The 22,221-nt window shown below is 36.3% G+C and overlaps 1 protein-coding gene across 1 annotated transcript in view; it reads right to left on the minus strand.

The window, feature by feature from the left end:
- The window catches only part of EPB41L2 (erythrocyte membrane protein band 4.1 like 2), a gene marked incomplete at both ends in the record, with an annotated part of 56,580 nt that extends 52,443 nt beyond the window's left edge, over positions 1 to 4,137 (minus strand). The window contains 2 exons of the mRNA XM_080342974.1: positions 2,142 to 2,354; positions 3,667 to 4,137. Of these exons, the coding sequence (XP_080199100.1) occupies positions 2,142 to 2,354; positions 3,667 to 4,137 (684 nt within the window). The remainder of the gene's footprint in view (positions 1 to 2,141; positions 2,355 to 3,666) is intronic.
- Positions 4,138 to 22,221: the final 18,084 nt, after the last annotated feature.

Consider the following 22,221-nt stretch of genomic DNA (forward strand, 5'->3'; position numbering starts at 1 on the left):
TTAATTCCTCAGAGCAATTACCCAAGATACAGAGGAATCACAGACAACACACACATATTTTATCAACTATCCAAGTTACCAATGGAGAGATGCTGATGGCAGAATTGACTAGAGTTCATTTAAGGGGAAAGAAAACAACAACCCAAAACAAAAAAAACAACCAAACAAAAAACCCACCAAAAAAACCAAACAATCCCCCATGAAACACTACAGTAAGAATTTCAAGTTACAATGAACTGAGGAATAGGCTTCACTGAGTACAAGGCTTAGCTTCATTCTGCTGACAGGTCATGGACTTCTCTGCGCAACAGAGGAGTACCTTAAATGTTGCCTTTACATCGGTATTCAGAGCAAGCATATTTGGAAGAAGCTATGCTCAAGAAAAGGACAATAAACCAAGCCCTTCAAATTTGCATTTACAAAAGCAAAGCAATAAAGGTACAAAGACAGATGAGAAAAAAAACCTGAAGGGAATAATCACAAGAAAATGACATATCTGTTGAAACAGTCCTGTAGAAAAAGAATTATTGACTTAAAGTTCAAACTGGCAAGCTGACATCAGTCAGGTGACCTATTAAGGCAAAATAAAAGAGTTCTAAGGGCAAAAGAACAAACAGATTACTCTCAGAAGTGATAAATTAATTTACAAAGAAACTCTCAAAAAAGAGAAATATCTGAGATGTGCTTTATGTTGGAAGCCAAACATCAGCCATGGCAGGCGTGCCTGGGGCAATGGGAAAGACATGTGAAAACAAGCCCGAGAAATAATTCCATTGCCAAACAACACTAGGTGGCTGCAACAAAAACCCAGAACTTAAAGTAATTATATACAAAATATATAAATGGCAAAAAAACAAGGAGGGTACAAATGTACCTGTAATCCTACAGCAACATTTGATGAGAAATTTTGAACTATAAAAGAACAGCATTCAATTATATTTGTTTGCAAAGATGCCTCTACATTACAATAAAAACATGCTGATTCCCATGAGTGATTCCGCTCCCCCCCTCCCAATAATTTCATATATAAGCTTGCTATCTCAATATGTTAAAGGCATTTTTTTTGTCTGAGAATTTCTTATCAGTTTCTGTTCTGTGGCACTCACCAACAAATGACAACATGTTAAAGAGAAGACACACACAGGAATTAGCTTTCAGAAATACTTTGTCATGGAAACAAACTCTTTACTCTGAAATATCTCTGTGCATTCTGCAAGTCACATATAAATATATAGATTCCGAGAATGTTATGCAGAAGTTATGTCAATTTAATGTTAACTAGACTTTAAATTGTACAAAAAAAAAAGTCCCAATTTTATTAGTATAATACAGGCTAAATTTGCACAGGTACTTAATCCACTCAAACCAAATTAATTCCAGTTAGAACAAAGTGCACATCAATGCAAATTTTATAGTGATATCACCAAGTTTACAATTGCATTGCAATTTTTGCTGGTTTTTTTGTTTGTTTCTTTGTTGTTGTTGTGTTTTTTGTTTGTTTTTTTAACCACTGCATAGATTCAGGGTTCCTTATAAATATTTGCTCCTAACATTTAACTCCTTTCTGAATATTCCATAAAGGAAAAAAAAAAGTAGAGTGACATAATATACAATTCCCTTATGCAAAACCTACTTCTACCCTCACCCTTTTAAGTTGATGATAATGTAGTATTAACCCTTGCTTACAGGGGACAAGGATAAGAAGCCCTAGAGCAGTCTCATTTTTCCTGTGTAAACAGGAATAAGTTTTAAATTGGAGTTCACAATGTATTTGTGAAACTCCACGATCAAACCAAATACCAGAACATCTTTGCAATTGCTGCTCAGCTGCAAAAACAAAAACAAATCAACCAAAGAACAGAAGAGCTCACAAGACAACCACAATATACTTACTCTGTCTACCAGTTACTGTCACAGACTTACTGCATTTTCACCTCAGCAAATTGTACTACTCTTATTGCAGTGCTTGAAGGTCAACCTGACTAATTGTGCTGTGGTCTGGGACGAAGATGCCCAAATTATCCCCAAATTTAACACTACTGTGTGTTAAAAGATGATTTTGTCTTTTAGTATTAAAGTGCAGACCTCTTACTTTAAAGCAGCTATATAGACAAGTCTTTACTAGAGACTTGATGCCTTACCTCTAGGTCACAGCTGAATTCTGTGCCATCCAGAAGCACCACTTTACACTGTACAGTTTTAATTTTCTTGGGAGACTTCTGAGGAATGTTTTCTGTTTTAATTTCAGCTGTTTGCACTTCTTTTGCCTCCCTTTTTTCTTTTTCTTCTTGTTTCTCCTCCTTTCCCTCTGGAACCTTCTCTACTTCTGTTTCTTTACCATCTTCTTTGGCAGGCTGTATAAAATACAGTTAATGATTGAAACTCAGGAAGGTAGATATTTTTGACTTGTTAATTTCTTTTATAAGCCTCTAATAGATACAACATTAAGCTTCCATGAAAGTTATTCAGATATTGGAATCATAATAAACAGTGTAAGCATTAAGGTCTTCCTCTGAGGACCAGATATTCTTGCTCTCAAACCATGGAAGGTGTCTTTTCTTTCCTTAAAATGAGCTATTTTTTTAAAATGTTTTATTGGCTCCCACCCCCCCTGAACAGAAACACATTTAACAAGAAGCTCCATGATTTATACAAAACTAAAAAACAGTGTTTATGAAAGTCAAGCCATACAGAATGACTGAGGTTGGATGGGAAAACTTGAGATCATGTAGTGCAATGATGTGAGGGCCCCTCTGGGGCCACCCTAGAGCAGCTTGCCTACGACCACATCTAGTTGGGTTTTGAGTATCTTCACAGATGGAGACTCCACAATGTCTCCTGGTTAACCTGTTCCACCACCACAGTAAAAAAGATTTTTTTGGTGATTTGAGATGGAATTTCATGTTTTTAATTTGTGCCTGTTCCCCTTTGTCTTTTAACTACATATCACTGAGAAGAGTCTGGCTCCTCATGCCCTCCCTTCAGGTATTTATAAATATTGATGATTTCCCTTGACCCTTCTCTTCTCCAGACAGAACAGTACCAATTCTCTCAGTCCCTCCTCATATGAAAGATTCTCTATTGCTCTAATCATTTGCATCAGCTTAAAATGTGAGGTCTGAGTGTTAAGAAAACCAAGACTCTGGAGCACTGCAGTAGGTGGTGTTCACCTTGGAACTTGGCACCAAACTCCTAGAATGAATCAATAAGGACAGTGACTACAAGCATGGTTTCTAGGTAAAGGATAACAAAAACTGAGTACTGAAGGACCTGAGATAATCCTTTTGTTATTTGTTGTGGTTAAGTCACTAAAGAGGTATTCCAGTACCTTCAGAGATAAATCTAACTTAAGCAGCTGCTCTTATCCCTGCTCATTTCTACAACAATACAGTTCTACATTCCTTTGAGCTATGCCAAAGTGTGAGGTTACACTAAAATTAGACATCTAGAATGAATGGAGTGAAAAATGGTCTGTCAAAGAGCAGGAACTTTGAAAACCAGCTATGCTACTCATAACTACATCAACCCAACTGCACAAAAGGCCAGACAGTAGCTGTCATATTTTCCCTGATATGATCCTACCCAAGTTTTACATGAATTACATAAATCATAAATTAGGTCTCATTAAAATCACTCCAAAGTATTTATTAGCCTTCCCACACATACCTGTGTTTCAGCAATACTAACAGAGTGTTTTTCTTCTTTGTCATCTGCTTTAGCATTATGCTGATTTTCAGCTGCTCCTTCTTTTAAGCTCTTTTTTGGCTGAGCCACCCCCTCTGGTGTCTGGCATTCACTTTCTTGAACTGCTTGTTCTTCCCCTGTGGTCCTTTTCTTGGCCTCATCTTTGGGCTCTGCCAAGGTGTATGATTTTTGTTTCTTAAGCCAGGGGGGAAGGAAGCGAGAAATACCCTTGCTTTCAGGTGAAGATTTTTCCTTCTTCTGACTACTTAGACTACTTTGGCTAGTTGGTGCTGGGACAGAGGAAGAATCTTCAGCTTCTTCAGAGAATGTTTCCCTAGACTTTTGATTTTCTGGAGTCTCTGATGCTTCCTCAGGCTTGTCCTTGGCTTTGTCTGGTCCCAGCTGCTCAGAATCTTTCTTTACTTCAGTCTCTGATCCAACTTCAGTTGTCATTGTCCCAGCTTACACTAAAAGAAACAACAATAAAAATAATTTTATTATGTAGCATCACTAGTTTTACTGACTCATACATTCTTTGCAGTAATTTGTAGTAATAATCTACAAGAGTTTCTAAATTAAACTTACTGGGGTTAAAGAAATACTGGTTTAAAATGGTTAGATACCATTAGAAGTCAGTGGTATTTATTTACAACCTTCTTAAAATAATTAGTTTTAAACTGATGATCTGTTTGTCTGGCCTGAACAAAAGCAGGTTAGTTACAATCACATTTCTAAGTAAAACATTGGGCCCTCTCCATTAAAATGCCATTAATGCCTGCCATTAGAGTCAGGACATTATCAGCAGTTCAGGACTCCTGCTGAACTCCACTACTGCTGTCCACACCCCTGCTCAAAAAAAGAGTCAAGGAGAAGGTCATCTAGTTCAGGCTTGATGCACTGAACTCCCACAACACTTCAAAATGCAATTGAAGTCAACCAGAAACTACTTTACATCACAAGGCAGCAGCAACACATTGCCCCTAGTCAGAAAAAGCTAAACTAAGCCATTCCCAAGGACAAAAAGACGAAGAAGAGGAAACTGATAAATGCCTAAGAGAGAAGCCTGTCTGGCAAAAGAGGTGAGCAATATAGAGCAAAGGAGACAAACTTGACAGTTATCTTAGTAAGAAGCTTTGACATAGACTAGGACTATCTACAAGCAAATTCATATTAAGTAAGCATCTTGAGATTAAAAGTAACTACACATTGTGTGTGTAAATTGTTCTTTATTTTAAACTTCAGTATCTAAACCAAAACATTCACCAATGGGGAAATTAAAAGTTAGTTTCTTTGCTGCTATACAAGAGACTTTTGAATACATTTCAAGTTCAAATACTACAGTTATGCAGCTACTTCCTTCACTTTTCATAAAACTTTCAAGTTTTGAATTGTTAATAAAATTTGTTGTGATAGAATATTAATGTTTATGTATGTATTATTTATCTTAGAAGTAAAAGGCCTCTGAAAGGCAGGTTTGTTTGACTTACTGTTGAGATTAAATAATTTGCTATTTCAAGGCTTATATTAGCATGTTTGTTTTAAAGCTGCTATTAGTCAAATTACATTTTGCTACCACCTTATCTTATTGCTGCTATTCTTTCCTAATGGTAGGTATGAATCCTAGTAATAATGTAAAAGTTTATTGTCAAAATCAACACTATATAGAAAACCAAAATCAACTTTCTGCAAGAGAAAAATCCACAAACTTCTGATCAGAGAATAGCAATCCACACTGCTTAATAAAGTAAAAATGGAGGTTTCATTATTAACAGAGATGGTGGTTATATCTTCAAAGAAGCTATAGGAACAGAAAATCACCGTATTTCCTACATGTGCCTTTTACTTTTCAAAATCTACAGAAATGCATTAAATACATGTACATACTAATAAAAATTATATACCATTCTTAAAATTAAGATCATATTTTGCTTATACAGTCAAATAGCAGGTATCTCCAGAAAATTCCTTAGTACTGAGCGAGATAAATGGCCCTGTAAACGTGTTCCTACTCTATTGTTCTAACAATAAAAAGAACTGAGGACACCAAGTTATACATCTTAACTGATTAAATTAAGACAGGATAGCAGCGGGTGGTACAAACTCGCTTGGTGTGAAACAAAAAAGGATCTGCACTGCCAAGTGTCCAGGTTTTTCACAACTGAAGTTTATATTTAAAAGGACAGCTTGGCTTTATATTGCCAAAGCAAGGGAAACTTGTAACAGACCCTGTCTGAATAGGTCTGTGCATGTTCATTTAATGCCTTCATTTGATGCCCACAGCAGGAGGTGATTTCTTTCATAAGCTCCATTTCCCACAAGCTTCTAACTTCAGTGCTTTTCCATGGAAAAAGAACGAGGGAGGAAAAACCTACAAAACAAAACACAGGTTTTCCCTAAGCCTGTAGATGGCTTTGTACTCCAGGCCACCTCTGAATGAGTTGTTAGACATGGATGAATTTACTGAACAAGGGCACTGACCAAGAGCATAAGTGATAGTCTTCCCAAACTTGATACACTTCTGTTTTCCAGAGTTTCATTTTAGCACAAGAATCAGGCATTCCTGAAGAAACAGACAATCAGGTCTACCTGCCCTTTCCTGCACTCACCTCCCTTGTACTCACTGATTCAAGGCTCTGGGTATTTAAAAGTCAGAAAAGGCAATCCTAAACTTTTTTCTTTTTCAGTTTGTCACTGAAATTCATAGCAAACTCAAGAAATCAAAATTGCATTGATATTTATATCCCCATCACCCTACTAGAATCCACAAGGGAACCACCATGTCATAGAAGAAAAAAAAATTCATCCTACTTCTGTTGAAATAAATTACAACTCAGTGCACTAAAGGCAACATGAGTGTCTGCACAAGTCATGCAATTTTCTGGATCACCATGTTATTAATAATTTATTTAAATCGTTAGCTTCTTAAAAATTAAACAATTATACACTTGTACTTCCAAATATTAAAATTCACATGAAGTACACACAAAAAAAGAAGAGAAAGAGAGCAAAGAACTTATTAAAAATATACATGAAAACATAAAATGAGGTCACATGTACTTCAACAATTTATTTGGGAGTTGTTGTGGATTTTATTTGTTTTAAAGAAAGTGGTTTATTTCTTGATGTATTATTGATTTGAAGCACAAAAGACTGCTCTGAATTTCAGAGTTGGTTAGAACAGCTCATTTACAAACAATATGCTTGCTGGTTTCAACACATAACATTTGTTGACATGAAAGCCATAAAGAAGTAAACTCCTAGCTGGAACAGCCATCCAAATTTTAGAGTTTAAAAGGGTCTGGGCTTAACCATCAGGTAATACCTGAAGAACATGGTACTACCCCCAGAAGATTTTTCAAAAGCATAAATCAATTCTGTAGAGTACAGTAATTTATACTCCAAATCATGCTAGATGTACCTACAAAAAAGAACTTTCTTTTACATTTCCATTAAATTTTAAAACTTGTATTTTATCATCAGTATGCAAACAAGAAAACTCATGGCATCATATAGTTCTGTGCTGCATCATTTTGCTGAAGGTGCCAATATAACCCTGCAAGCATTCTATTAGCAGACAAAAACAATGTAAATCCAAATTCACCTTTTAGTCATTATTTAGGTCGATTACTACAACCCCAATGACATGAAGCTCTCTGAACACAATGGAATAAATTAATAGCTAAAGAATATAGTTTTCAACTTCAAGATCCTTAAGGAAGCAAAATCATCCCTAAAATTGTCCTAGTCTCATCAATCCACAACATTTACATTCTATAGCTTCTAATAAAACTCATCTGCAGTCAAACATCAACTCAAGAAAGCCCTAGTTCTCCCATTGGAACTTGCACCCTTCTCTGTATTTATACATCCACAGGACTGTATATAAAACCAGGTATACTTTGAGTATTGAATCTAATAATTTGGATTAAGTTCATTTTTAAGCACACTCCTGAAAAAACAGATGAGACTCAAGTCAATGCGGACTCTGCTTTTTTGTGAGTCTCAGCAGCAGCCGCAGGGCAGAGGCCTGTCGGAGCCCGTCAGTTCCCCACACTGCGACAAGGCCACCACAGCCAGGGCCTAAACTGATCTCATGCTGCCACGGCTCTTCTTTGTAAGCTTAGAAGGTAACACATTGATAAACAAAATACCAAGAACAATCCTATGCCACATATAGAAAAAAAAAAATAAAGCTTCACAGTTTGTGGAAGAGCCTTATGCAATAAATCCAGGTAACTAGACAACTAAAGCTGCGCTACAACGCAGACTTTTGCCAATGTAATACTGTCCTTGCTAAAAATATTTATTGCAAACACAACAAACACAATCCAACTAAAAATCACCCTTTCTCCTTAGGATTCTGTCCCAAGGCCTCCTAAACTGGAAGGTCATTTGAAAGGAGGTAACCAGGTGAGCAAACTGTCATTGCCAGTCTGTACATTGGTCAGCAGATGGTGCCATAATAGTTCTAAAAATCAGTAGCACTTTTCAAAGGTCAGACTTTAAACTGCAACAATATTCCAATTTGAAGTGTAATTCCCAAGTTACACCAAGTAATTGAATGTTTTCACAGAAGCATTACCATAACAATTTTATAAATATAACTTCCAAGCCAGACAGTGAATTACCACTCCATGACAATACAAATTAGTTACATGTATACATGAACATGTTTGTATCTAAGTATATACACATATTTACATAGCATCTAAGCTTATTTCCAAGAGCAGAAATGGTACAAAACGGTTCAAATCCAGTTTCCAGAGAATTCCAGGGACATAATGGTGGCTAGCAAACTCTCAGTTAATGGCAACTATACCCATACGCACCTTTTTACCTAGAGAGTGAAGTCACTATTCAAAATAACAGGTATTTTGTTAGGCTTCATGTTTATATCCATGTTTTACACAGCTGAATATTTACAAGCATAGAATGCCTCCCTCCCAAATGCACTACCCAACCTGCATTACTAGGCAAATATTTTTGTCCTTATACAAATACCAAAATATCAAGTCTCTAGACCTATCTTATGTGGTGCTACAAAATCACTGCAAACGTGTCATCAGTCCCTGCAATACACAGACTATACAGGACTCTCTGGAAAAAACAATGACAAATCCCTACATAAGATGGTGCGAACTTAAAAGATACTTCTGAAACAACAATATAAGACAAATACTAGAGTAATTCTGAAGATCACTGTGAAGACAAAAAAATAAAATGAAGGATTTAGACAGCAAATGAAATGAGATCAAGAAATCTATTTGTCTAGAACTGCAAAGTTAGCATGCAGTCTAGATAGAATATTTTCACCATGAAACTATTATGCTGACAAATTTCTGTAAAGCAACTCCAGGGAAGTTGCCTCAACTCTTTGTAAAGTCGAAACAGAATCCAGAAATATGACTGTTTCCCAAAAATCTTTATCCTGTTAAAGCAGCACAACACCACATATCTATTCCCTGTGACTCAAGTGCTCCCAGCTTTTCATGAAACACCTGCTGCAGGCGATCTCTAATTTGTCTGATGAATAACTTTAAATCCATAAACAAGTTAAAAGGATTAGTGCTAAAGGCTAATTCAGTTGAAGGGATACAAGTCTCCAGAAAGGAAATAAAATACTACTAGACATGAAAACAAGTGAGAATTCTTTCAACACTATTTTGTTAAAATTTCTCTCCTGACACTAGGTAGCAGCCTAAAAACGTATAGTAAAATATAGAATTAATATTAGCAAGTGCTGTTTTGCAAACTAAATGGAACGCATTAAGGACTGTATCATTTGTGTAATAGCATACAAAAGAAGGAAAAAAAAAAAAAAGGAAAAAAACAAAGAAAAAAAACAAACCCCAAACCCACACATACCAAACAACAACCCCCAAAATTTCAACAAAATCAGAACACAAATACCTTTCAGGTGCTACACATAGCCAAGGTGCAATGCCCACATCAACATTTCTTTAAGATTACATTTAAGCACATATACATCCTGCAGCTCTCTCAATGCTATCTATACCATATCCAGAGATGACAGGAATCTGCTCCTTCTGTATTTTCAATCTACAAATACTCTGATATATCCAGGCAAAAAAAAAAAAAGAAGAATCTCAAAGAACAACTTAATTCAAATAGAGAAAACACTTTGCCAGAGTAGATATGCACACATATAATCTTTTTATGAAGGTAGTTTTGTTCTGTTCCTCAGCACTCAAAAAATGTAAGCCGATGAGAATCCAAGCGCCTTTTTGAAAAGCTGTATTGAAGAAGAGTGACCCCACCCAAGCCCTGACACTGCTAGAGAAGGGCATGCTCAGTGGAAAACCGGGATTTGGTGCCAAATTCATTCCAGCAGTCAGAAAATGAACATGGGTCAAGAGACAGCTCTGTTTTCCTGTTATCTGTCCAATAAACTAAGAACAACACAGTTTGAGAAAAATCTCTGCCCTATCTTTAAAATCAACATTGCAAGTTTACAGAGGGTTTCAACTGTTCATATTAAACCCTCAAAATAACCACAATTTTAGAGATTAAAAACAGCAGTGACCAATCATTTGCTATGGGAAACACTGCCCCTCCAATCTCCATTCCCTTCCTTATGCCCCATCCCACACATCACCAAATCACTGTTTCTGTAACAGTGCCACAATTCTACTGAAGCACAGGCAAACGTTTCATTTTTTCGGCTAGGAAAGGGAAATTTGTTTGGGTTCTGTAAAGTATTCAGCTTCTTCTGATTTGCAGGTTTTTGATTTCTAGCTGCCACAATACATTTTTCATTTCCAACTTTCATTCTGCCTATTTATAATGTATTGACAAGATTAAAACCAGTTTCTCTTTATACTTTGAACATTAAGTTAACTCTTGCATAAAGTACACTTCCAAGGCACTCAGAATAACATGGTTAATCAAAGCTAGTACACAACAATTTTTTTTTACTGCAAACTGAGAGTCCGCAGTGTAATAAAGCTCCTGGATGCTGGAATTGCAGACACACATCATTGTTCTGACAAGTATTGATTTCCTCTTCAGTGGAAGTCATATACAGAATTATTACCATCTTGCATGTTTAGGAAATGTATAACAGCATGCAAAAGAAGGAAATAACCACAATACCAGCATTCTATGTCAGGAAAAAGAAATAAGAGGCAACTGACTTGTGCTTTTGGTAGGATACTACTCACAGACCACTAGAAACGGAACAAATCTGCAAGTAATTTTCATAAGCAGATATAACCATTAAATTTATTTCAGCACTATGTCATGGCTGAATGTCATAAAGGTGCAGGCACTACTGAGATCACATTGACAATACTCGTTAGCTTTTTATCTTAGCTAATCCAACTTAGGAACAATGGCCAGAAACCATTAAGACAGTTTGCTCTGTTATATACAAGAACAGAGTTCAATAGATAAACGTTGTTTACAAAGCTTCAAGCTGTAAACACAGCCACACAAGTGCCTTTTCTGGCAGCAACAAGAGTTCTGTATTTCAACTATAAAGTGCACTTCATCATTTTTACTATTGTTAAATACATGCACTATAAAGAGAACAGTTCTCTTTCGTGAACCAGTTTAACAATACTGGTTGATGTTCGCACATTACTAAGGGAAACAAAAACTTGGAAAAAAGTGACATTAAAATTAAAAATTATTTTATATAGGTGACAGGTGTAGAATCTTTTATTATTTTTTTACGTCAATTTTCCTGAATCAGGGTGCAAGCTGAAATACAAAAATTGATACTGCCACTACTTCCTGCTGATAATGAAGCCAGTTTCAAATACATGGTTAAGTGGCATCCCTGGCAATTAACCTTAAGCTTAATCCAAATTCCAAGTAAGTATGAAGTTTCAAACTATACAGTGAAGTATTGCTGGATATCTGCAGGTCAATTGCAGTAGTCTCTTTACTGCGTGCATTGCTAACAGCAGCTAATCAACTGCTGAAGGAACAGCAGAAACCTCGATGCACATGTAAATAAATAAATCCTGGCTATTAATTGTATAGTATGTTTTATGAAAAACAGACAAACAAAAAAGAATAGTTAAAACCATGATAATTCACAACCGCTTCTGCAATGAACAAATGCTGTCCCATTTTCCCTGCCAGCTATCCCCCACATTCCACAGGCCTCAGAAGTTAGCCACTCAAGATTTCTTGTGTTGGTGTTTCAATTTTTATGTTTCCAGACAGCACAAGCTAGCTGTGTCTTTTGTATGCTACTGAAACAGAAGTATTTTCTTGAAAGAGCAGAACCAATTTGCTCAGTGTTTCCCCCCTCTAACTAATTATAATGGACCTAAAATGACTCATGTAAAGCAGGACACTGCAAACATTTTCCTATATACTTATGTTTAGTTAAATATATAACCATGTATTGAAACTACAGATAATACTGCTCTTCGGGGGAAAGTATGTGTCTACTGCTCCTGTGGGAGAATAACATTGCCAATCCTGAAGAAAAAAAAAAGAAAAAAAGTAGTGAAAGAGAGATGCCTGTTAGCTGAGCAAATAAAATTGGCAGCCAAAACTTCATCACTCCCATAGGTTCTTCTGAATGCTGCTATTTGATCAGAGGAGTGAAAATATCAGCAACTTTCTAAAAGTTTCCTGCTTTTTGTGGCAACAGTTTCAACATTAACACCGTTTCAACCTCTGCAACATCTCTGGGCTACACAAAGTGAAATGATGCCCTAGAACGCAGAAACGAGTCCAAAAATATAATAGGGGGGAACAAAACAGCAAAATAATTTTATGCTAATAATGCTGGGTTTGTGCCTGGACTTCAGCACTCAACATGTTTGTTAGTCATCTAAGTGCCTTAGCTGTTTTGTGCTTTTTGGAGGGACATTCCCAGCATGAAAGTTTGTAATATAAAACAGATAACAGGATATGCATGAAAGTCCCAAGGGAGAAACTATTTAAACAAAGTTTTCTTTGGAGAGTTAGGGAAAGATGACAGATAAGAAAGATTTAAAAGAATAATTCATTTGTGAAGACCAAGAATGAGGTGAGGAGGAGTATTTCGAACTGTCCTGTAGACAAGGAAAAACAGACAATGATTTGCCAAACCACAACTGCAATGTCATTCCCATATAAATATACATCACAAACTGCAGTTTACCAAAGCAGCCTCACCCATTGCAGAAAAGCCTTTTAACCACCACATACAAATGGGGAGGGTGTGTTATTACAGTAAGCTTTCAAGCCAAATCAAGTAGAGGCTTTATTCTGCATTCTTGGGCCACATTTTCATCCTCATCCTATATATCCAGAGAAGTTTGAAAGCTTTGAAACAGTCCTAGGAAAGCACAAATCCAAGCGGACAGCAATTTATCACCTCATAGCTTTATTACACAAACACATAGAGCACAATATTATAAACTCCATGCCAAAAACTTATTTGTTCGAATGAAACTCCCAATCTGCATAGGTGTGCAGGTTTCTTTGCCTCCTTTTGGGCTCATCAGTTTAGGTGCTGACAGAACAAATGCTTGAAAGCATATTTATCCTCAAGTATACTGCTGTTCTCTATGGTTATGCTTCTCTTGCTTTTAAACTTAGATCCAAGACCATGTTTGAGCTCACAGTTGTGGACTCCCCCCATACCATCTAAATTTTCCTAAACTCTGGATTCACCTCTGAAATACTTAGAAATATAAAGCAATGAGAAAGATAAAATTGGCATAAGCATATAAACAGACCAAACTTACTTTTCTTGACCACACTGTAATGGTTAACAACTGTACTTTTTTTTTTTGCAAGAGCATATTCCTGTGTGGAAACCATACAAAGCACAGAGAAACAAAAAACTCAGACTCTTGTTTAAAACTACATCATGTTCTCTCAGAAATCAAGATCATTTGGACAATAGTCCCCAAAGTGAGATGTCAGAGACCAAGAACTGGCGCTCTGGTCCATATAAAGTCTGGGATGTGCTACTCAGAAATCTGCCTAAACAAATGATCCTCAAAAACTGAAAACTCCTAGCATTGAGAAAATGTGTACATCTGTGTCACTGTGTTAGGAGGGCAGAAACACATCCATACGATAGACTTGTTTTGAGATACAGTATGAACAACATGCAATTGATGTTCAATAAATTCATTAACAAGGGTGGATGCAGAAACACATTAAAAGGGAAGGACTGATGTTATAGCTCTCAATTTTCTCTTCCTTTTATTATGAACAAAAAACTTAGGAAGAACAAATAACAGTAAAATAAAGACACCACTGGAGAGAAAGTCAGGAGTAAAAAAAATGGTGTGGGGGAGGGAAGGAGAAAACAGGAAACAGAGCTGAAGACAAAACAGGAAAAAAAGGTCATGATTTGTGTAACAGCTAAAAAACTGCAGTGAGGAGAGACGGGGGAAGGGTGGGAAGACACCAGAACTGTGGTGCAGGCTAAGTTCTATTGTAGAGGCCACCAGACAGAACACAAGATCTCCAGGTGTTGGTCCTTCAGAAGTGTGAGGCCGCAGGAGATCCAGCAACTACCATTCCTCCCTCACATATAAAATCCTGCTCAGTAAAGTTATTAAACCACAAAAGAATTTGTGCAAGAAAGGGCACACAAATACCTGTAAGACTGGGAAAAACAAAGCCCTTGAACCCACTGTCCTTATGACATACTATTTACGCAGAAGAATTTCTTTTCAAGAGCCTAAAATCTCTTTCTTGTGCAATCAAGTGTCTCACAAGATGCAATACTTTTAAGACTTTTTCCAGTAGCTTATTCATTTTTGTACATTAATTTCATGACATGTTCCGCTACTATCAGATTTAAACAAAGTGCTTCTTCCTTTGCACTTGTAATTATGTCTGTATTTATTTTTAAGCAGCAAATGCTTGAGGTTTACTGTCTAATGGATTAACTGAAAAATTGCAGTGTCAGATCTGGGTTACATGGGAGTTACAAAAACTACAAAAAGTTATTAAATAAGCTTTTATGCTTTTAAAATCATAACCTGGAACAGAAGTAGTCCCAGCTCAATTTCCACTGAAATAACTATTATACAAGCTAAAATTTATTCTTGTCAAGTGATGTAACATTTTCCTGTTGAACAATCCAAGCTAATTCATGATTGTACAACATCACTAAAATCTGAGGTCAAGTCTGAGTCTGAAGGAGACAGACACCACTAACTATACATTCCAGTTCAACAGAATTAGAATTCACCACAGTTATGCACAAATCAACCAAATTCTTATCGACATCAGGTGAAAAAGGAATTCCGTGTTGGCAGATTCCTTTTATGAGGTACTGCTGTCATCAAGTGATTCTCTGCAACTTCATTAATCACCATGAACACATTTACACAGAAACAATTCAATATTTGAAGCAAAATGAATATGCAATCTTTGCCAAGAAAAATTCCAGCATTTCTCATACATTTCTTATGCCAACTGAAGCAATGTTTCATTGTCTTCTTTAACAAAGGAGAGTGGATTTTAGACTGCACCTATCTACCGAGTACACTGCAACACTTAAGATAAAAACTGTGAAGATTAAAGTAAGTTTACCTGAAAAGTAAATCGGAGAAATGTAGCTTAAGGCATCCCTTTTAATGATATACAGATACGTAATACAGCATGTTTGGTATGACTTTCAAACAAGAGTTTCAAATTGTTGAAGAGACAAAATTTTTCATCCCACAAAGCTTATATGAATGAAAATATTGTACCATACTTCAGATAAAATGTAAAGTATGCTGAGCTATCAAAAAAGACTTCAAAAATTCTTCAAAAAAGTTGAAAAGTTATTTATGTAATTCTTATTCTGAAAATGTATTACCAGCTTGTGTTACCCCATGCTAAGATATACAGATAGGCCTTTTAAATATAGAGAGATAGAGCCATATGCTAAAGAGACATTTAGATGGAAATTGTGAAAAGAGAATTATGTTGAGCACAATGTTCCATAATCCTGTAATGGAAAACAGATTCCCTAAAACTCCTGAGACATAACAAAGCTGTTTTACGCTCTGATGTGTGGGCTTCACTATTGGCAACACACAGATATCCTTCTCACTTCATATTAGATTCATGTATAAACATCTCTTTCATCCTCTTCTCCCTCCCCTCCTATACCTCCACTTAATCTTATTTACTTTTTTTAGAATCTTCCTGATTATCAATTAAGTCCTATGCCTTCCATTCTTAATTCCATCACCATTGCTAGAAAGCCAGGGTGCCAAACTGTGTCAAAAGCCTGGCTTACATCCAGATGGTTTAGCATCTCACCTGAACAACAAAGAACATAAACAATTCAATATGCAAGCTAGATTCTTCTTTCAAATCACATCCACACGAGGACAAAATAAGCTGTTTGCAAATGTATGTGAATATCTTTATTTGCTGATGAAAACAAACAAAAAAATCAAAGGTAGTACTTAAAAGCTGTTCAACTTGTCACAAATTACACCATAGTCAAATATTTAATATGAATTCAACAGTTTCAGAAATAGAGAATGCATTTCTGCAGCTAAATTTTTTAAGTAGAACTATACAATTAGCTAGTACTGTGAATTTGTTTCTGCCCAAAGCAACTGGAAAACAACATAGTACATCACAAAGATGTGCTAGGAGGCTGAAATATAGGGAATTCAGGTCTTTTTCTGTGCCTCGCAGCATATGCTCCAGTTAGTGTTCTCAACATACCCAGTAACTGGGGAAATGACAGAAATCTTTCTAAAACTAAGAGAGAATCAAATCTGAAAAAGGCATAACCCACAAGATTTTTCTGCTCTAATCTCCCAAAGTATCATCTTCTGAAAATCACTGATTGATTACACTAGTGATCCATAGTCTATGAAGAGCTCCACGTTCCCTAACTGAAGAGATTACAGGCAAAAACCAACACTAGAGCTCCTTTCATAGGGAATCTCTTCCAGAACAGCCCCTGATTAATGGAGATGAAAGTGGAACGCCTTAATACTTCTGAAAGAATCTGCCTGACAAAAAACCCAAGGCAAAGCCTATCTCGAAGAAAAGGATTGTATGCTCTGTTGACGTTGTCAGTGACCTCCTTTAAACTGTCATGGCTGGGATGAATAGCCTAAGTCACCAATCCATTTTATGACTGCTCAATCTGAGCCAGGGTTTAAGCAGCATGCTGTGCTGCATGAGCTACATTAATCTGTCTACAGGTCAAGATACGTGGAAAGCTGCAATCTGCTCATGCCCAGCAGGGAAAGAATATCCCTCATCTTCACTCTAATTGAGGACTGTGTTTATTTAAGGAGTAAATTTTCCAATTCAAAGAATGAATATGAAGGTTTCAGGCAATAAATATATATTCTGCATTACTCAACTCAGAGCAGGTTTTACTGTTTACAAGCTTCATGCAGAGATGGTAAAATTACCACATGCTTTTTCTACTCAATTTTGACCATGACACTATCTCAAGAATTGGCTCTAACTAATCCTTAGTATGTACTTTAGTAAATGAAATTAAACCCAGCAGAAACAAAAAAAAACAATTAAAATGAAAAAAAACTGTAAGAAGGAGAGAGACACCATTTGTCTTTTCACTAATTCCTAGCATTACAGGCCTGTGGAAAAAGAAAGAATACTGAAGTCTCTTGTAAGCTCTGCAGTATTTCTTCCACTTAGTGTTTAATCCCTTCATGAAACACAGCAAGAGTAAGAGGAATGCAAACAAATTTTAAGAAGCTGTGCTGGAGAAAGCTTTTCTTCTTGTTCTGAAGTTCTGAGCACTATGTTGACAGTGATCCAAGAAAAGCCCTTAAAACTTAAAAATTAAATTGATAGAAAAAAGCTAATATTTATGAACACTGTTTAGAATTTTCAAAAAAGGATTTTTTTAATAAATAGCCCTGTTTGTATCTGTGTTTTTAAAATTCTTTTAGGTTGCTTCAGTCACAGGTGCTCAAATGGATCTGACAGCTGGTTTTAAAATATTAAAATCTCCAAGTTCGTTAATGGAGGGACCATAAGATTCTGGAAAGCCACTTTCTAAAAACATTCAATCTGTCATTTGAGACATCTGTGAAGCCCTTCTAAAGTATTCAGTCTAATCTTTGAAGAATAAAGTTGTTGTAGTGGTGTGCTTTTTTGTTTTGTTGTTGTTTGTTTTTCTGAAAAGGATAACCAGGAACCATAAAGTTCTATGCATGGCAAAGCAAGAAAAACATCAAGGTTAGATGTCAACTTTGAGTTATGTTCTAATTAGAGCTAGAATTTACTACTTTATGGACTGAAACAGAATTTATTGTTTATTTCTTAAACAACTAGAACAAGTATCCCAATATATTATACATCCTACTTTTAAATCAATTGCCCTGGAGCCATTATTCATTGCTCAAGTCCATCAATAAGGGGATGAAAAACTTGTTATCTCCAAGGTCAACACAGCCTGTGGAAGGGAATTATTTCTTAGGATTGACTAAACACACAAGTTTTACTAGTTTCAATATAAAACTACCTTAAAAGAATATATCTGATTTCAATTGATTGTCAGTAATGCTCTATTCAACTGTGTGCATATGCCTGCCCACAGATGTTTTTGTGATTTTTCTCAAGAAACATCCATTTATTTTTGTTCAGTACTTGTTAAAATGGATTTATTTCAGCAGAATCCAAGGCTAATATTACCTTTGGCATTGCTGTTGTGAGAATCAAGCAATTACCCACACATTCGAGTTATTATTAATCTTACTATATACTTATTTTTATTCTTCACTTTATGACGTTGAGTGGCAATAATTGTTTTTGTGATTAATGCCTCACACTATTTAGAATGAAGTTAAAATTTTTTTCAAAACATGGCACAGAACACTAAAACTACATCAGTGAGATAAAAATTTTGCAAAGTTACTTAAGTTTGATTAGGGCCTTTGTGTGTACAAAATGCATTGCTATCTTCAAATCTGATTTCAAAACCAACCATGCTTGCTAAAAACCAGTGACCAGCTTTTTAATTTAAGTGTGTCAGACGCAGCTTCTGACCAGACTCTGAAGACAATGTTCCTTTTCGGGAATTATGCAGCCCATAGGTCCTCACTATTTTTCCCTTGTTACCATACTTCTGTATTAAAACCTGTCACCTCAATCTCTTGTTGATAAACTCAACAGGTCAAATCCTTGAGAACCATTATGTAAGAGCTTTTAAATTAGTTTTCTTCTCTGAACTTTTCAGCATGCTTTTAAAAAGTGGCAACACTGGAAGTGCCAATTGTGTTTTAATATACAATTACTTACAGCATACAAAGCAGCAAGGTCTTTTCCCCACTCCTACTTTCCAAGTCTCTTGCACACCTATCAGGTAATTCCATTGCTCCTTTGCAGCTCTGGCACTGCACTAACAGTCTGTCACCCTATTTTGAAGGGTAAAAAGATGGGTTATTATAGATTCTACCAGTTTTGGTAGAAGCTTGACATGGGTTGGCTTATTGGTACAGATGTATCCAAAAGGAGTTTGAGCTATCCCTCTTCTGAATTTAAGTTTTGTGCCTAAATATCTATATTTGTGTCAATAATTTACAACAACCACTTAGTTCCCAAACTAAACTACATACGTCTTCAGACAGAAGATGCTATACCACAATTCTGACCACACTTGTATTTAGATTAGCACCTAATGAACAGCACCAATGCTCTACACACTTTGTTGACCTAAACATATCTCAAAAAAAAAAAGAAAAGGTACTGCTAAACCAAAGATTTCTTATCCAAAATTTCCCTTTTTAAAATCATAGATCTCTAGAAAATATATATATATATTCTCATAGCTGCTTTTCTCCAGTGTCTCAAGTCAGCGAGTATGTGCTTATATACATCCAAACTACTTCAGAAGCTAACAATGGTTATAAAGGAAGAACTGTAAAACTCTGATACAACTGCTACATTTTGGGGCCAGTTGCCTGAGTTGCAGCATTTTTGGTGTTTCAGCCAATTCACCTAACTACATCAATAGCAGCTACAGTCAGAGTTTTGACTGTAAACACATTCTAAAAACATCCAAAAATAGTGTATACATGGCCACTGGAAAGAAGCTCTGTCAAACGTATTTCCCCTTACATAACTTACATAATATTCCTTGACCTTGTGAAATTACGAATATGTAATCAGCAAACGGGCAATGAGATTAACTCTAGGCAGAAATAAGATTATTGTGACTCAAATCTTGAGTGAAAGATGTCCTTAGTGAGCCAGCAGATCTGTTCCAGTAGGAACAAAAAGCATGACTGCTATATAGATAACGCACCCTCCCTAGCTCTAGCCTAGATATCACGAGTAGGAAATTACGTATGCCAAAAAAGATACGGCGAGTCCTGATCCCTACAGGATACATTATCAAATCTCCATATTCTTCTATGCTAAGCTTTCAGGAAAAGTCTGTGGTAGATTTATTTTCATACTTGAAATCAGGTATGCACTCTTAGCAGGCAAATTGTGAAAGGAAACAGAATTACTAGACCATTACTGAACCAGATTCTCCATTCTGAAAGTGTCTCAATACATAGGTTGGAGTTTCAGTAGAACTTCTAACTTACAGATTGTATTTTACTATTTCAGGATCATGAACCCTCTAAGTAAACTTTCTATACAAATTGTGCAGCTGAATAGCATAGGGGTAAAACAGCACCAATTCTGTCCACCAGCAGGTGTGTGGTATTTCCATCTTGCCAGAAGACTTCATAAACAAGTGACTCCCTTTGTAGTGGAGCTACATAACTACAGTATGAACTTAGCCTAAACAGCAGCAACCCTTTATTTTAAGCTGGTATTTTCTCAGTTCTCACTACCATTAAGATTGATTGGGTTTTTTTGCAGATCACATAGTCACAGCTAGAAGAGTCAGCAGCCTCACTGTTCTAGCGCTCTGCACAGTGCAGAAGAACACAAAGATTAGTCCCCTGTTTACTAACAATGTGCAATAAAATTTAAGTCTTTCCTGACAGTTTTATCAAAATATATTTCAAAAACATAAGAACTAGCAATCAAACATTTTAGACAAAAAACTCCTTAAGGTGAGTGTTCCTTTCTCCTTCCTATACTTCCCTCCTCCATTCACGTCACCTTAGTATCCTGAGATACTGACTCCAACACAACCCTTCCCAAGGCTGCAGCCCCTCTCTGCACTGCAGAGCTCTGCTCCTGCACTTCATCGGCTGCCACAGCCACAAGCTACTGCTGAGGAACATGAGAAAGGGGAAAGGCAAGGGGTAGGACAACATAGCCCACTTCTTGCTTCATCACTTTTGCTGCAGGAGCTGAAAAGTCAGGCGTTGGGGAGAGCAGAGACCGACCCACAGCACAAGGCAAAAGATGGGAGTGCTGAGCCAGGCCTGGCAGGCTCACCCCAAGCAGCAACCGGCACTTTGCTTTTGTATTGCATACTTTCCTGACCCACATTGTTTGGTCAAGTCTGAACTGAATATATACCCATAAATTGGAACAGTTATTTTACAAGGGACATCTTGTGTCAGTCTGCACAAGATCCAGTACAGGAAAAAAGTAATATATTATGTTCACTAAACACATTAAGCCTGATACTTAAGCAGCATCTATGAAATAGCAGATAAAGACCTGTGAGAAAGTGAACTGTACATAACACATGCTAATTCACTCTGACAGAAAATGCACTGGAGAAGCAATTCCCCATGAAGAAAGTCCTTTTCATGTTTTAGTCAATACCTCAATTTTTGCATAGAAACACATGCAAGCACTGTTCAGTTCCTCCCCATCTTCTAGGTTACTGCACATAGTAGTAGAGGAAAAGGATTTTATAAATGCTTACTGAGAAGACAAACTACGTTACATCTGTGCCAATACTATTACTCTGGGTAAACCTTTACCAGCCAACTTAGACATCTACTCCCTAGCCCATGTAATACTCTACAAAGTAAAAACACTAACAGGCTACGATGTTTTCCCACTTTGTCCAGAACTCCATTTGCCCTGTTTCCCTAAGTTTCATGGGAAAAGCAAATAAGAACCTATAAATAAAGGATGAATGGTAACTGCCATGTTATTTTTCCACTAATCACCACAACAATCAGTACTAATTAGCAGATCATATATTGTAGTACCCAAAATAAACTGCAAATTCTATTTATGCAAACAAGAGGGAAAAAGATCAAAATACCTCAAGATGTTTAAAGCAACTAATGTTAATTCTTAATGAAGTCTCTAAATATGTTTGACTTACAGAATATTCTGTATCACATTACTTCTGAATAAAAGTGATATTACCAAAAAAGAAAAGCACATTATAAACACACATGCATTACAATTGTTTCTTTGTTGTAATGCAAAAGCTACAACAGCTTTCAGATCTCCACTACCACTAAATGAGGAAACCTGAACTATATAATAACACTACAGTGAAAAGAAATAGTAAACAATTTAATTGCAAAATTCTGATACAAAAAATTAATGGGTAAAAATTTCTGAACTATATTAAAAGTTAATTGTTTTTTCATACAACAAATGGATGAGATTTTGGGGCCACATTCCCTAAAAAGTAGTGAGGTGAACAAACCACTCTTTCAATGGCACTTGCAAAGGTAC

Source organism: Nesoenas mayeri (assembly GCF_963082525.1).
Source record: "Nesoenas mayeri genome assembly, chromosome: 3".
NCBI lineage: Eukaryota > Metazoa > Chordata > Aves > Columbiformes > Columbidae > Nesoenas > Nesoenas mayeri.